The 16,213-nt window shown below is 55.0% G+C and overlaps 1 protein-coding gene across 1 annotated transcript in view; it reads left to right on the forward strand.

Annotated features, from left to right (window-relative positions):
- The first annotated feature begins 15,846 nt into the window (after window positions 1-15,846).
- The window catches only part of FAM163B (family with sequence similarity 163, member B), a 1,029-nt gene continuing 662 nt past the window's right edge, over window positions 15,847-16,213 (forward strand). The window contains exon 1 of the mRNA XM_006900558.1: window positions 15,847-15,962. Within this exon, the coding sequence (XP_006900620.1) occupies window positions 15,870-15,962 (93 nt within the window). The 5' untranslated portion in view covers window positions 15,847-15,869. The remainder of the gene's footprint in view (window positions 15,963-16,213) is intronic.

Here is a 16,213-nt window from a genome sequence, read left to right on the forward strand (position 1 = left end):
ACTCCACTGGGCCCAGACACCTCATCTCTGGAGCCACGGTCCCCCTCCTCAGCATTCCAAACCCTCAGGGAGGAAGGGGCCAGCATTTTACAGATCTGGGGTTGGGGGGCAGGCAACGAGACAGGGGCCCCACCGTTCCTGCCACAGGAATTTAAATCAGTGGAGCCAGATTCCAGGGGCGGTCCGGTTACCCCACCACAAGGCCTCATTACATCCACCAGCTCTTACCCTCCTGCAGCAGGGCCAGCCTGCCCAAAGGCTGAGGCAGCCGAGTTTTAAAAAGAAACTTGACACTAAAGTAAATCGCTCCAGATGGGGTCTTTGTTGAAACCCCAGCGACCAGAGACTGCTTGGGAAGCGCTGTGTCTCGGTTCTCTAGGGCTGCTGTCATGAGACACAGCGTGCAGCGGATGGCTTCAACACACACCAAGTCTGGATTCAGGAGCCTGCTCCAGGAGCAGGCTGGCTTGTGTGCCCTCGCTTCCTCTCTGGAGGAAAGTCCTGGCTTTCCATGAGCGTCTATAGGTGTGTTGTTCCCAGGAGCTGTCAACGTGTCCAGTGCCCTGGCCTCCCCCATGACAATAAGCCACTTCTCGAAAGAACTTAGATCCAAAAGGACGCGCTCTGCTCCTGGCCACCCTTCCTTGCTGGCATGAAGGCCCTGTCCCTGCTTCTGGGCTCGCTCTCCCCACTTTATGTCTGGAGAGATAAGAGCAGTTACAGATGGAAACTCCTCATCAAGGATCAGGGCTGTGATGGGATTGGGAGGCAGCATCCCCTGCAGGCCGCTTCCACCCAGTGTTCATCAGCTTAGGAGTCGCTGGCACTTTGCACGTCATGTCCCTACACACCTGCTTGTTCACTCAGTGCGGTCCAGTCAGAACTGACTCCTAGCTGACCATCCGGAGGGAGGCTGTAAATCACATGGGAGGAGATTGCCCATCTTTCTTCAGTGGAACCACTGGTGGATTCGAACCACCTGCCTTTAGTTGTCAGTGCAACTTCCTACTCACTAGGCCATCAGAACTCCCTGCACGCATGTTGAAGGGACACATCCAATCCTTGACAAGCAGGTCCCAGGAGATGTAGTGGACAGAACAGGGTGGGCATGGACAGGGGGTTCTGTTGGTGGATGGAGTAAGGGTGGGCATGGACAGGGGAGTAGTGGGGCTCTGTCCCACATCATATGCATCAATAGGAGGGCTCTTCAGCCCCCGACAGACTGACCTCATCCGAACCCAAGCCCATTGCCTTCAAGTCCACTGTGACCCCCACTCAACCTGTAGGACAGAGTAGAACTGCCTGTCATGGGCATCATGCTTGGAAAAGTAGGGGGTCACTGAAAGAGAGGAAGGCTGTCAGTGGGGGGCCTGCCAGTGACTGCTCAGGCCTCGCCGTGTTTGTGCGGTGGTCCCATCTGGGCAGGGCTTGGCCCCGTGGGTGCCCCACCACTGAGTCCAAAGCTCTGCAACAGCCACAACCACCGCACACGGCATGGGAGCAGGAGAGCAGCTCTTCCCTCCGTGGTGGGTGGAGGGGTTTAAACCGGCAGCCTTTGCTGAGCACTTGCCAGCGTGCCCCAGGGCTCCTCAGGCTGAGTCAGGGGGTCTCTCGGGGGCCTGGCGGCCCAGCCCTATTTCTTTCCTAGGGAGATAGGGTCACATGGCACCGTGAGTCATCTTGGGCTGTCATTTCGAGGCCTGTTCCTCTGGGTGAAAGGTAGGCAGATATGGGGAGGCCATAAAGACACAGCTCATTATTCCAATAACTTCTTAAAAACCTCCAAGTCCTTCCTGTCACATTGGAACCGACTCACAGCCAACCTTCTATTGGGGCCTCAAAGCTGTAAAGTGACAGGAGCAGGTCACCCATCTGTCTGGTGGATTTGAGCCACCGATGAAGGGTGGTCGTTGGACTTGGAGCACCCCCTAAGGCGTCCAGAGGTCCCTCATAACTCATCCCTTATTGAAATCAAAGTCCCGGGGAGGGGAGCCAAGTCTCCTACCTGCTGCTGGGGGAGCTGCAGCTGGGGGAGTGCCTGCGTCCTGAACAGAATTGTGCGGGGGTGGGGGGGCCCTCCTCATGCCGTGCATGGTCCCTAGTGTCATGTCAGGTGAGGAAGAAGGTCCAGACTGTGTCTCCTGGAGGCAGGTAGTGCAGCTGGGACACGGCTGGTGGGCTAGAACTGCTAACCTTCTGTGCAGCAGCCAAATGCCTTCACCATGGTGCCACCAGGACTCCATGATAGTCTGCAGTATAGGGCCAACTTGTATACCCACGGGAAGCCAGAGCAGTCATGTGACTTAGGGTTTTGTGACGTTCTCATCATGACACCGTCTTGGAGGTCTGTGTTCAGGGCTGGAAACCCTGTGAATCCCTATGAATGATTGTGTAACATACAGACTTGTACGAGTTGATCTCGGGGTGAATATTCTCTAACATGCAGGCTTGTGCGAGTTGATCTGGGGGTGAGTGATTCTCTAACATATAGGCTTGTTGTGGGAGCTGAAGTTGATCTGGGGCCCTGGACCAGGTGTGCTGTGTGCCTATGCTACGCTGACCCCTGGTGTTGGGAGGACTGAGAGCCCATATCCTGGCTGCTTCCAGTCTAATGTGGGTAAGAAGGGAGGTGGCATCATGAACTCTCACCTCCAACAAGCAGGGGGTATGGGGAGAGCATGACTCCCCTGCCCTAACTATGTGACCCCCAAGTGTTTAATGAGCCCATTTAACTGTTCTGGCTCCCAGCTTCCATGTCCCAAAGGGGGGACTAAGAACTCCTGCCTGGACTGTCTAAAAGCAGCCGTCGTGGAAGGTGTCACCACCCACAGCCCCGCTGCACAGGGGGTGCTTGGGGGGGTTGCACATCAGAGATGTGCACAGGGGTCATCTGGTGATATCTGTACAAACAGAGCGGCCAGCCTGGGGACCACTGCATCGGACCTCCACTAGCTCCCCAAGGGGAGGAGTCTCCATCTCACAGCAAAAGGCCAGTTCCCCCAAAGTCAGACATGCCCTGCACTCCCGCACCTCCTTCTCACACCGCACCCCCCCTTTGCTGCTCTGCCACTGGGCCCGCTAATCTCCTGCACTGGCCACACAGAACTCACAGACCAGACACAATGTTTACTGCATTAGGGAGGGGAGTTAATAGTTAACTACTCAGGCTGCAGTGGTTACAGGGTTGATTAGAGGAGCTAACAGTTACCATCGGGCTGCAGTGGTTACAGGGTTGATTAGAGGAGTTAACAGTTACCATCGGGCTGCAGTGGTTACAGGGTTTATGAGGAGAATTAACAGTTACCACTCGGGATGGACAAATGGTCCATTTCTTCAGTCAGAACAGTTGCTCAGGCGTGCAGGCCTTTTGACCCACAGCCATGTGGCTCTGGGCCAGTTTTACGAAGCTCTTCCGGTCATGCTCCTGTCCCAGCCCTCCAGGAAGCCTGGGTGGACATTCTCGACTCTGACTCTGGAGCGAGGCCGTTCCAGTCCAGCTCTGTTGCTCTCCGCTCTGATTCGCTGTCACCTCCACTGCAGCTGCTGCTGGTCTCGGTCCATTTTCCGTAGGAAACTCTGACCCAAAAGGACAGGCTGTGCTCTCTGGTTCTTTCTTTCTGGTAGGGAGATTCTCATCTTCTGCTTCCGGATCTGCTCTCTTTAAACCTAGCAGAATGGCAAAATTGACCAGTGCCTGCCTTTGTAGGCGCACATTTGCAGGTCTCCACCCCACAGGAGCTATTAGCCTCATTCACACTATCCGGACAGTCCCACTATACCAGCTGTCATCTTTTCAGTCACCTGCTAGGCATCTGAGAGCTGGCTGACAATAAGGATGACAGAAGAAAAATCGGTACCTTTGAACTGTGGTTTTGGAGAAGAATACTATCTCGTGGATGGCCACAGCACGAGCATATCGGTTTTGGAGAAGGTGCGGCCAGAGTGCTCCTCAGAGGCAAGGACCCTCATCTTACCTGCTCTGAATGTGTTGTTGGGAGAGGCATGATGTCCTTGGGTGAGAACATCGCTCTTGGAGAGGTAGTGGGTCAGTGAACGGAAGATCCTCAACCAGGTGGACTGAGACGATTGCCGCTGCGATGAGAAGTGTATCAGGTGGTGAGGATGGCACAGGACAGGACAGGGTTCAGGTCTGGTGTTCAGAGGGGCGCTAGCAACAACCATGCTAAGCTCAGCCTCCTTTACCAGTGTCCCTTTCTGGGGTATGGGCGGTGCTACTGCGGGTGCTGGAGCGCGGAGCAACCAGGAGCTGGCGAGGGAGCACCTGGGAGCAGCTTGGGCCTGTGGCTGGGCCGAGAGGCGAGCTGGCGGATCATTCGGGAGATTTCTGAGCAGCTTTTCTGCTAAAGAGCAGAGGTCTCAGCTGCATGAATCAAGAAAGTCAGCACAGTTCACCCAGGAGGAGGTCAGCCGAGGAGAGCCCTGGGGCCGTCTGGGGTCTTCTGGGCTCAGGTCAAACACAGGCTCCAGAAGTCAGGGCCCAGGCCGCTGCCTGTCGCTTCCCTGAGATCAAGGGAAAGGCGCTTGCTCTTTGAGTCCCAGGGCAAGGTCACTTCTCCAGGCTCAGCCACATATGCCCACCCCCGGTCCCTTTGAGCATTGGGGTGGGGATCCAGGAGGCTGGGCAGCAGCCCACGCTCTTTGCCCCAGTAGGTTCTGCACAGTCCACCTTCCTTAGCATGAGCAGGCTTCCCTGGGGGCTGTGTGCACCCCAAAGGGCTCGGCAGGTCAGCCCTCTCTGCAGCCAGCTCTGCCTGTGACAGCGGGCTCCCAGGCAACAGCATCACCACGTCAGCAGACAGAGTAGTCGGGGTCTCCGTGCCACACTCCCTCCTTCCCTGCTATGCCCGCAGCCTTCCTCCATCATCTTCATCAGCCCTTTCCTCCCCTCGGCCTCACGGGATTGGCAAGAATGCACCTCAGGGATCTGGCCTGGGGTCCCTAGAGTCAGGCAGGAGATGGGGGCTGACCTCAGCCGGATCCTGGCGACAAGCCGTGTCCTGGCCTTGAGTGGGCAGAGAAGCCAGCTGGGCGCTGGGCCACTGGAGCCCTGATGGCTCCTGGCTCGCTACAGGCTGCAGGCAGCCCTCTAGCCTGGCTGTCCAGGCCTTAGTCAAGCACTGCCCATCCCAGCTCAGACTCTAGGTCTCCAGGGACACATGAGGATGTAGCAGGACAGAAAGTGTCCAGTTGAGGTGCCCAAGCCACTGAGATCTTCCTGGTTCAGTGGAGGAGGTGGTCCAGGTTCCACAGGAGCAGCTTCCCCAGGCCACTGGGAGGCCAGGAGGGGCCGCTTCCCTACCCACCCCCTGCCTGCCCTGAAGGCTGAGTTTGGAGCAGTAATGCCCAGGACCTTCTGGCCAGTGTGTCCTCCCCTGCATGGGGAGATCCCTGACTCACCAGTGTCTCCACTGTCCCTGTCTCAGGCTGTGACTCCACAGCCCCCACCCCCACCCTGGTCTCATGCACCACTGGGTTCTCTCAGGATCCTCCCTGACTCTCAGACCCTCACATTTCTTCCTCACTCAGCTCCACAAATCCTGCTGTGGTTCGGGGCTTGCTCTGGGCTGCAGCATGCTGGGGGCGCCTGGCCAGCTGGCACTGTCCCCAGGGGGCTCCCGGCTGTGGGCCAGCTCTGTGGCTTGAACTCCAGCCCTCTCCTCAAGCAAGGCTTCGGAGAGAGTGTTCCTCTGAGCAGGGTTCCCACTGATTGGAAAATTATTCCACTTCTCTGCTTGGCTCTGGAGAGTGTGGGCAGCAGGGACCAGATGGCCTGTGGAGGACGCACTCACCTTGCACTGTGCCCACACCCTGTCCCTGAGCTTGGCTGGGCTCTGGCTGTGTCTCCAGAGTCTCACCCCTCCTAGGATGGAAGAGGGGGCCTCATTGGGAGGGTCACCCCGGAGATGGCCCGCCACAGACTGGCTGCTGGTGCCAGTAGGCTTGTACCCGAGGTTCCCACTCCCTGTACAGACCCTCCAACTCCTTGTTTTTGGGGGCCGCATTCAAAGTGAAGCCATATTCACACTGAAACCCCCCTGTGTGCCCCTTGCTGAGCTTGGCAGTGACCCCAAAGGGCCTGGGGTCGCGGAAAACACTTTATGTTCTCTGTTCTCCTTCTAGCCAGTCATTACGTGAACATAGCCCCCAAACCTGACCCCCCGGGCTGGGGCACCCTCACACTCCAGGAAGGCCAAAGACCCTCCTGAGCTACAGGTGGCCACGGACTGGCTCCCAGCAGCTCCAGAGGGACCTGTGGGGAGCTGGTCCAGGTGCCGCCCGGCCCCCACCCGCCAGGCTCTGTATACTTCCTCAGGACAGCCCAGCCCTTTATTACCCAGCACAGGAATCCGGGAGCCCGCGGAGCGTGAAATTAGGAACAAATGTGGAGGCGGTCTAGACAGGAACTCTGCGGCCTGCCTTCCTGCTCACAGGACGCCTGGGCCCGTGGGCTTCCAGGGAGCGAGTGAGGGAACATCGAGCAGCAGACAGCTGCGTCTGAGGGTGACCCGGGGACGAGAGCACCCCAGGACGGGGGGAGGACGTGTGGGGTCCCAGCCGGCCTCTGCCTGCCTGCCCCAGCCTCAGTTGCCCCAACTGGAAATGAGCAGTGGCCAGCCCAGCTGCAATGCGGGCCTCACGCAGCCCAAAGCAAGCTCAGCCCCGGTGCCCTGCTGGAAGGCCTGTCGTGGGACTCCAGGGCTCCGGGTCCCAGCCAGCTCCCACGATGCTGGCGCAGTGCTGAGCGGTCCTGGGCACCTGAGGTGGATGGGGCCACAGAGGAGTGTGTGTTTAGCACCTGCAGAGTGGAGCGTGCAGCCGCAGAAGCCCTGCTGGAGGTGGTCAGGAGGGATGCAAACTGGGGCAAGGAGGTTCCCACTGCTTGCCAGACAGATGGGGGCCGGGCCAGAGGAAAGTGGGGACTGAAGAGTAAGCTCAAAGCGGACGGTGCAGAGGGGGCTTGTGCCGGGGAGGCTGGGGACAGGTGTTCCCACCTCACAGTCCTCAGGCCCGAGACGACTACAGCTTGTAAATCGTCTAGCCAGATGTGGACCATCAGGGGGATGGCTGGGCCCCCACAGACTTGAGGGGGGCCATGCACAGGGGGCCCTACACAGCCCCTCCCTGTGGCGGCTGGGGCGGGGACAGGGATGCAAAGCCGTTTATAAAGCTTTAAAGCCATTTATGGTCCCAGGGGACAGATCAACACTTCAGCACGATTCTTGCCAAATCGCCTTGGCTGACAGCAGGGAGGCTGCAAGGCGAGTGTGTGGAGGGTGGTGGCCGCTTGCATGGCACAGATTGGCAGGGGACCCACTGGCCCAGCGACACAGGTGGCAGAGGCGTAGCCAGCTGAGTCCCATAGAGACGCCTAGCTGGGTGCTGCTGCCAAGCCTGCACTCAGGCCATTCCCTCCAGGCAGAATTTGGCCTCCTTGCCCATCACAGCCAGTCCAGGCAGCCATTCTTCCTGGATCAGCTCCTATGCCACCTCCTCCAGGAAGCCTCCCTTGGTGCCCCCACCAAGCTCCAGCCTTAGCACCCCAAAGCTTTTGGTGGTTCCCTAGTAAACCTTTTGCTATTCTCACACACAAGCCCCACCCCTGTCCAGCCCCCAGAAGTATGTGGGTAAGCACACCCACAGGCCTTTTTCTACTCTGCCCACCAGCAGAGCCGGCCTCTCAGGGATGACAACCACCAGCTGGTAACTGCCCAGGCCACCCGCTGCCATTTCACATTGAGATCCTCGAGGTTCCCAGGATGTCAGAACTGTTTGGATCAGTTAAAAGTGCAAAGTGAAATGACCGTTGAGATTGGAGCGGGGAGAAATCTGTGGTTTACACCTTGCCAGATCCATTTTACAGATAAAAAGACGGAGGCCCAGAGAGGGAGACTTCTAAAATCACCAAGCTGGTGTTTGGAGGGCAATCCCTCACCTGCCTGCTGTCCCTCAACTGTGTCCCTCAGTGTCAGCTGGACAGAGGCTCAAGGAGGCTGGAGAAGGCAAGGAGGTGGGATTTTTTTTAAATTTTATTAATTTTAATGAAAGTTTACTGAGACTTAGGGTTTCCAGTCATTCACTGTTGCACTTTTCTCCCTGCCCACCTCTCCCCCCCGGAGGTGGGATCTTGAGGGGACACCTGAGCCCAGCCTGGCCTACGCCCCCCACACACACCCATTCGGGGGGGCATTTAGTGTCCTGGCCTGTGCGCTGGGGCCCTGGTGGTGCATAGTTTGTGCTCGTTATGAATCTTAAGAAGAGTCCTGGTGGGGCAGTGGTTAAAGCATCTGGCCATTGACTGGAAGGTGAATGGTTCCAATCCACGCTGCACACCCCATGGCACCAGGACCCTGCCTGACCTGGTTGTCGAGTCACAAGTGACTCAGTGGCAGAGGTTTACCAACCGAAAGGTTTGGAGTTCAGTCACCCAGTGATGGTGCAGCGTGCTTGGCTCAGGGCTTCGGCGGCAGAGCAGAGGAGAGGCTTCCGGGCCTGGGGGGGTGGGGGCTGAGGAGTGTTCCCTCCAGGGCTGCTCGGAGCTGAGTCGACTGATGGCAGGCTGGGGCGTGTGCGTCTGTCTGCTGGTCCTGGCACTCGCTCCAGGCACCACTGCCTCACACAAGCATGTGGCTGTACAGCGAACCTCACACTCCAGCTGGATGGGGTGTTGGTGTCGGAGCTGGGGCTGCTGACAGCCCTGGGCACATCGCCTGGGCCGGCACCCTCCCCGGCCTGCCGCCAGGCTGCCTATGCTGATGGCCCGGGCCCAGAGGAGGCGAGCTGGCCGCCAGAGCGGGGTAGGCGGGGGGTGCCTTCCTCTCCGACCTGGGAGACCAAAGAGGGACACTGACAGCCGTCTCATTGGACATGGCATGATGGCCTCTTTCCACTCCTGAATGATCTCCTATCGCAGAGGACAGAGCTCTGGGAGCTGGGGCTGCAGGACACCCCTTCTTACCAGGCAGGTGCCTGTGTTTTGAGGGGCTGCTGTCTCATCCATTGTTCCAGGCTCAGTGCCAGTCTGAGAAGTCCTTGGAGGCCAGTGCTATACTGGGGACCCTGGCCTCACTCTGTGCCCTGGACAGGAGTGGGAGACAATGTCCAGAACTGAAGTGTTAATCCCAAAGCAGAACTCAGCCCCCTGACTTCCCTGGACCTCCTGAGACTAGGCCTGATGTGTACAATTCTTTTCTCAGTGTACCTGTCAGAACCCCATTTGAAGGACTGCAGACATCCTGAAGGGCCCCGGAGGCCACACCAAGTGGTTGCAGACATCTGTGTCATTCCCCCCACCCCCACTCTGTCCCCCTCAGAGGGGCTGCAAGTGTACTCTGTTCCTGCCAGGCCCCCAATCCATTCCCAGGAGGGAAAGGCCGGCTGGTTCACCCTGGACACATGCCTCCCAAGTACAGCCAGAGAAGCAACAGCAAGCCCAGCTCTGAGGCAGGCACATAGTGAGGGCTGCAGATGGGGCACCCCAAGAGCCAGACCCCTTTGGGGCCCCATGAGTCCATCAGGATGGGGCAGGACAAAACCTTAGTCAAGGTACGATGCAACAGCAGGGCCAACTGAGCCTCCTGATGCAGGAATCTGGGCCTCAGTTTGCCAATCTGCAAATGGGATGGCCAGGCCACATGGGGTCAGAGTGGGTGCTCAGCAAAAGGGGGCCTGCCTGACAAGAGGAAGGGGTAATGTCACAGATTGAACTGTGTCCTTTGTCTGGGCCCTGATGGCCTGACTGTCGGTGTCCTGGATGTACTGAGGTGCTGGGCAGCCCGCAGCAACCCCTACTCTCACTAGCCACTGGTCGGAAGAGGAGGGAGCCCCTCTTCATTGCCTCCACCGCCCCAGTTACTGAGCCAGTCCACCTCATCCGGGGTCTGCCTCTCTTGCGCTGTCCCTCTACACTTCCAAGTGTGATGTCCTTCTCCAAGGATTGGTCCCTCCTGGAAATGCACCCAAAGTATGTCAGACAGAGCTTCAAAATCCTTGCCTCCAAAGAGGAGTCTGGTTTTCCCCTTTCCAGGACAGACCTGCTTGTTCTGTTGGCGGTCCATGGTGTGATCATTACCCTTCTCCAGCACCACATCTCAAAGACATCAATTCTTCTGTCATCCTTCATCACTGTACAACTCGCAGGTGCAGAGCAGCAACTGAGAAGACCATGGGCTGGATGAGGTGCAACTGACATCACTGCCCTTCAGCACTCTGGAGCCGTCCCGGACAGCAGACTATGGCAAAGCCGCTCATCTTTCAATTTCCTGATTGCTGGTTCCGAGAGAGTTGATTGTGGATCTTAGCGAGATGAAATTGTTAACAGTGTCCGTCTTTCTCCATCTGTCATGATAAGGCCAATTGACTTGGTGGTGAGGATCTTTGCTTTCTTGATGTTGAGATACAATCTATAGATTGTATCTCTACTGAAGGCTATAGTCCATGACCTTCTGCACCAAACCCTTCAGGTCTCCCTCAGTTTCAGGGAGCAAAGTTGTATCATCTGGATCACACAGCGTATTGATGAATCTTCTTCCTCCAATCTCGATGCCACATTCTTCATAAAGCCCAGTCTCCACAATGAGCTATTCCACGTATAGATGGAAAAGCCATGGAGACAGGATGCATCCCTGAAGCACTCCCTTCCTGACTTTGAACCGTGTAGTGTTTCCTTGCTCTGTTGGCATGACAGCTCTGTGGTCTAGGTTTTACATGAACAAATCCTATGTTCTGGGATTCCCCTTCTTAATGTGGAAAAGCTCTCACCACCAAGAAGAGCAGGGATTGAAGTGCAGCTTCATGAGTGGTGGGCCTTCTGGTGGGCCTCCTAGACCCAGAAAAAACCTGATGCCAAGACACACAGACACCTCCCAGCCCACCAGGCTCACAGATGCTGGAAGGAGATGGGGGCCTCCCCAGAGCCGAAAAAGAAAGCTTTCTCGAGCTGGTGCCTGGATTTCAATGTCCAGCCCCCTTACTGAAGAGAACACATTGTGTTAAAGACATCCACTTGTACCGTCTGTCACCACAGTGCTAGAGAACTGAGCAGACGGGCTAATTCCCTCTGTACCTGGCGGCCCAGCTGCCCCAGCCCCAGCAGTGTGCACACCTGTGTGAGAACCTGGACCAGAGGGAATGATGTGGAGCAGCCCCCTGGCAGGTGCTGGGGGCCGGATGATCTGGAGCGACCTCTGCCTTTTCCGAGCCCCAAGGTCCTTCTGATGAAGTTGGGGTACAGAACCTCTCCACAGGAAGAATCTAAAAGGACACACCGGGTCTTTTCTACTATTGTTCCTGACTTAGGGTTAGGCTGGGCCAGGAACCCCACAGCCTGATCAAATTAGTATCCCCTAGAATCTCAAGGGCACAAGGCCAGGGCTGAGCCACAGTGCTGCCATACAGGGGAGAGATCTGTCCAGAAGAGTGGACAGTCCATGTCCATGCTCACACACACACACACACACACACACACACACACACACGTCCCCTGGGCAAGACCCAGAAAGCAACTGTGATGCAGGGTCTCAGGGACCCCCTCAGGGTCTGTATGTCCTGGAGGCATCTTTCTGTCTGTCCAGTCTCGGTTTGGGCCCACCTGAAGGCTGCCCAGGCATCAAAGCCAGGCAGTCAGGGCCCCTCCCATGCCGAGGCTAACTGCTCTGACCCACACAGTGCTAGGAGAGGACAGAGCCCGAGTCTTGCAGGTCCTGTCAGGCTGACAGAAGGTTCTAGAAATTACGCCGCTGGCTCTACACTGCTCATTCTGTGCGCATGGTGATGAGTGTGTCTGGGGTAGACCATCCCTGTGGAATGCAGAGGGTAATCCACTTGGACAGGAGCCAAAAGGCTAGGATGTCCACCCAAAGGCATTTGGAAGACAGGCCTGGCGGTCAGCCATCAGGGCAGCTGGCCTCTGACATGCGTGGTCAGCACCAGTTAGTTCCATCGGAACTGGTTGTGTTTTCTTTTTCATGAAATAATGGTGACGCTGGAGGCTGAGGGGAACGTCACAGGGAGCAGGTCAGCAAAACCTCCAGAGCCATCTGATGTCACACTCTCCAAAAACAATGCCCAGGAAGCCAGGCCCTGCTCCCCAGCGTACAAGACATGTCTGAGTCTCAGGAGGGTGTAAAAGTCACCCTGGGGAATCCTACCAAACCTGGAGTCCTGACAACTGCACAGACAGGGACTCAAAACCAAGGAGACTGACCACAGGCCGCACTGTCCGGCAGGTCAGCACCCGGAGGCCAACAACCCAATGTGACTAGTCTGGATCCTAATTTGAACTACTGAATGCAGACTGTTGTCGGGAGATGAGGGGAAAGCTGACCGCAGGCCAGCTGGTTAAAGATCACCAGTGTCCAGCAAGCTGATGGGCCTGCCAAACCCAAGGAGGACCTGCAGCATTTGCTGCAAAAGGTCAAGGACACCAGTTTCCAATAAAAGCACAACATCAAGAGAATGAAGATTGTCGCCACTGGGCCAACTGACAGCACCATGATAGATGGAGAAGAGATTAAAGTTGTCAACAATTTCAGCTTGCTCAGGTCCACAATCAACACTTTTGGCACCAGCAGTCAGGAAATCAAAAGACGAGTTGCATTAGGGAAATGTGCTGTCAGAGACCTCTCTGGAGTGCTAAAGTGACATCTCTAGATGTCAGTCTAGAGACTAAGGTGCACCTGATCCAGGACATGGTCTTTGCAATTACTTGCTATGCATCGGAGAGCTGGACAATAAGAATGATACAAGAATTGATGCCATTGAGTCGTGGTGCTGGAGAAGAGCATTGAACATAACCACAGCCTGCCAAGAGAATAGCTCTGCCCAGAGAGGGTGAAACCAAGTTGCTCCCTAGAGGCTAGGACTTTGAAGCTCTGTCTCATGTACTCTGGACATGATGCCATGAGGGACCAGTCCTTGGAGAAGGACATCATGCTCAGAAGGGTGGGAAGACCCTGGATGAGATGGATTGACACAGTGACTGTGGTAATGGGGGCAGGTGTGTCTGAGACAGTCAGACTGGCTCAGGACAGGGCAGAGTTCAGAGCTACTGTACACAGAGTCACTATGAGTCACAATCAACTATGTGGCACATAACAACAACAACAACAACAACAACAACATACCCCGTCTGCCCCCACCCTGTAGGTAAACGAGCAAAGGCCAGGGCTATAAGCAGAGGCCATCTGTGCTGAGCAGGTCCCTACAGATTTGTGAGAGGAAAGGCAGACGTGGCCAGTTTGCAACCAGTGTTTAATCCCTGGGCAGCTTGGACCTGGCCACAGCAGGAGGACAGGCACCACGAGGGTCCGTGAGGACCACACACCAGGTACTTGCCCCTAATAGCAAGTTCGGATGGAGAGAAAGGAGTGGAGAGAAGATGAAACTCCACATCCACAGCGACGCAGGTGCTGGGAGAAAGGGACTCCTTTGCTCCTGTTTGGGTCGTTCTGTTTCCAGAGACACACCCTCAGGCCTGGAAACCCTTGTCTGAGACTTTATCCTGAAAAGGTATTGAAACAGGTCCTATAATTCACTACTGCTTTTCAGTGGATTCTGACTCGCAGCCCTAAAGGGCCAAGTAGAACGGATGAGATTAGTGCATCGTATACCGCAACAGTGTATGTGGTGGTTGTGCTCGGAAATCCACTCCCATCACCGCAAACCCTGTTTATCAGATCCAACCTGGCCCCTCCTGCCCCTTCTCTCAGGTTTCCCGATGCCATAGTCCCGTGTCATCCACTTCATGGATGGTCCTTGTCCTTCAGTGACTGTCCACTTAGCATGACATCCTTCTCCAAGGACTGGCCTCTCCTGACAGCATGCTCAAAGTAGGAGAGACGAAGTTTCATCATCGTAGCCTGGTTGCACTTTACTCAAAATACATCTGTTTGTTCGGGCTGTTGTTGTTGTTGGGTACCATTGAGTCGGAACCAACTCAGAGCTGACCATCCAGTGGGTTTTCAGAGGCAGTAATTGCATGGGATTGGAAGCAGGAGTGGCATCCACTTCCTAAACAACAAGCATCCGGAAACTCTGAACTTTGATAAATGTCAATAGTTGTAGAGCGGTTTCAGGCCTTTTGTTCGTAGGGTCGCTATGAGTCATGCTCGACTCGAAGGCAATCAATAACAACACCACCACAATTGCATGGGAGGAGATTGCCCATTCTCTGCCAGAGAAACTAGTGGATTTGAACCACATACCTTCAAGTTGGCAGCACAGCTCTTTAACAATAGGCCACCAGAGTTCCCTTCTTCTGACAGTCCATGAGATAGTCCATACTCTGTAAGACCATAGCTCTAAGGCATCAATACTTCTGTTGCCCTTAGTCCAGCTTTGACATGCCTGTAAAGTAACTAAAACTACTACAGCTTGGGTCGGGCACACCTTAATCTGCACACTGACATCCTTGCTCTTTAGCACTTAAAAGAGGCCCTGAGTAGAAGCAGATTTTCCCAATGCAGTGAGTGCATCACTTCTAACTGCTGCTTCAATAGGTTTTGCTTGTATAGCCAAGGAAAATTACATCATCGACAATATCAATCTTTTCTGTTTCTTGTGATGTTGTCTAAAATAGCAGATTTTTTAAAAAAATAAAAAAGGACCAGAATTAAGTATGGTTCATCGTAAATCAGGAAACTAGAGTTTTCCAGTGTATTCAGCACAAAATAATAAAAAGGGTGGGTTAAACCGTGAAGCAGATGCAGTTATGAGGCAGACGCACGTGAGACGATATGGACCAGAGCAGGCTAGGTGAGAAGGACACGGACCACTGACAAGAGTTGTTACTGAACGCAAGGGATTCTTTCCATAGTCAATTGCCAAAAAGACAGATTGCAACATCCATCAGCACTTTATTACAGGTCTGAGAGGACAGCAAGATTCCCCTCAAAAACTGCCTCTCCTCTGGGAGTGGCCATTAGGTTCTTATACTAGGGTTAGATACTAACTAACTGACTTAACAAGACACTTTTGTTAGTAAAGTTACAGAATTTCTACATTTGAAAAGAACAGTTCATATAGAAGTACTGGTAAACAGGCCACCTATAGAACTGTTCACATAGCAACAATGAATGAATGGAAATCCAAAACCTCTGTAAATGTTCATTAAAATTAATAAAATAAAATTTTAAAAAACCCAACTGTTCACATACAATCCAGAAAAGCTGTTTATAAAAAGAAATGCTAATCCAGGTAAGGTGCATTTTCCTTCTGGGCAAACAGGCAGATTAAATACAATTTACATATGACGAGAAAAACAGTTTCAAAGAGGTAAATGTTAATCTAGAAAAGATACACTTCCTGTCCTGGTAAACAGAGTTTAAGCTACATGACTAAAGAAAGGGGGGCAGAATTCTAAGGCCCAGTAACTACTTTTCCAGGCTGGAGAAAACCGACCTCAGTTTTATAACTATTAACTATAGTTCTGTAATTGAGAATTTATTCTAGAATTTATATTTAATTATATTTCTAATTTATCTTTCGATAATTTCTGTATCTATCATTGATAATTTATTAATACTGCCCCATCACAGTGACCGGTCAGAGTCTATTGTACCTGATGCCTTTGAAGTGGGGTGAGCTGAGTGCTCTGGAAGGGGGAGACTCCTGCAGATGCTCTGTGGGGTGCAGATGTGAGCTCAGGTCTCCCAGAGCCCCGCCCCGCCCCCCCCCCAGGCTGTGAGCACCCACTTTCACCTGCTGCAACTCACAGGTGGAGCTGGGCACACCCTGGGTGTCCTGTGTCCCCGTAGGTGGTGCCCGGGAGGTGAATGAAGCCGCTGGCCCTGCGGTCCGGACGCGCAGGCTGCACGGCTCCCGTGGCGGGCTGTTGATGGAGGAGGGGGCGGATGACAGCCGGGACTGTGGTCATCACCGGCGGGATCTTGGCCACCGTGATCTTGCTGTGCATCATTGCAGTGCTGTGCTACTGCCGGCTGCAGGTACGGGGAGGGGCGGCAAGGCCACCGGGGAGGAGTGCTGCACCCCGAGTCCCCACCGAGCACCCGCCTGGCCTGCAGCGAGGAGGCAGAGGCCCAGAGAGGGCGGGAGGCTGAGTGGCAAGGGGAGCACAGGGCACCACTGTCTACACCCCAGCCCTTGCCTGAATGCCCATGTCTTCTGGGGAGGGGATGGTGCTTGGACTCGGGTTGGGGAGATCACGGTGGCCAGTCCACGGCGGGCAGGCCACGGC

This window comes from Elephantulus edwardii, unplaced genomic scaffold (assembly GCF_000299155.1).
Source record: "Elephantulus edwardii isolate Elephantulus edwardi_28Jun2011 unplaced genomic scaffold, EleEdw1.0 scaffold00289, whole genome shotgun sequence".
Classification (NCBI taxonomy): domain Eukaryota; kingdom Metazoa; phylum Chordata; class Mammalia; order Macroscelidea; family Macroscelididae; genus Elephantulus; species Elephantulus edwardii.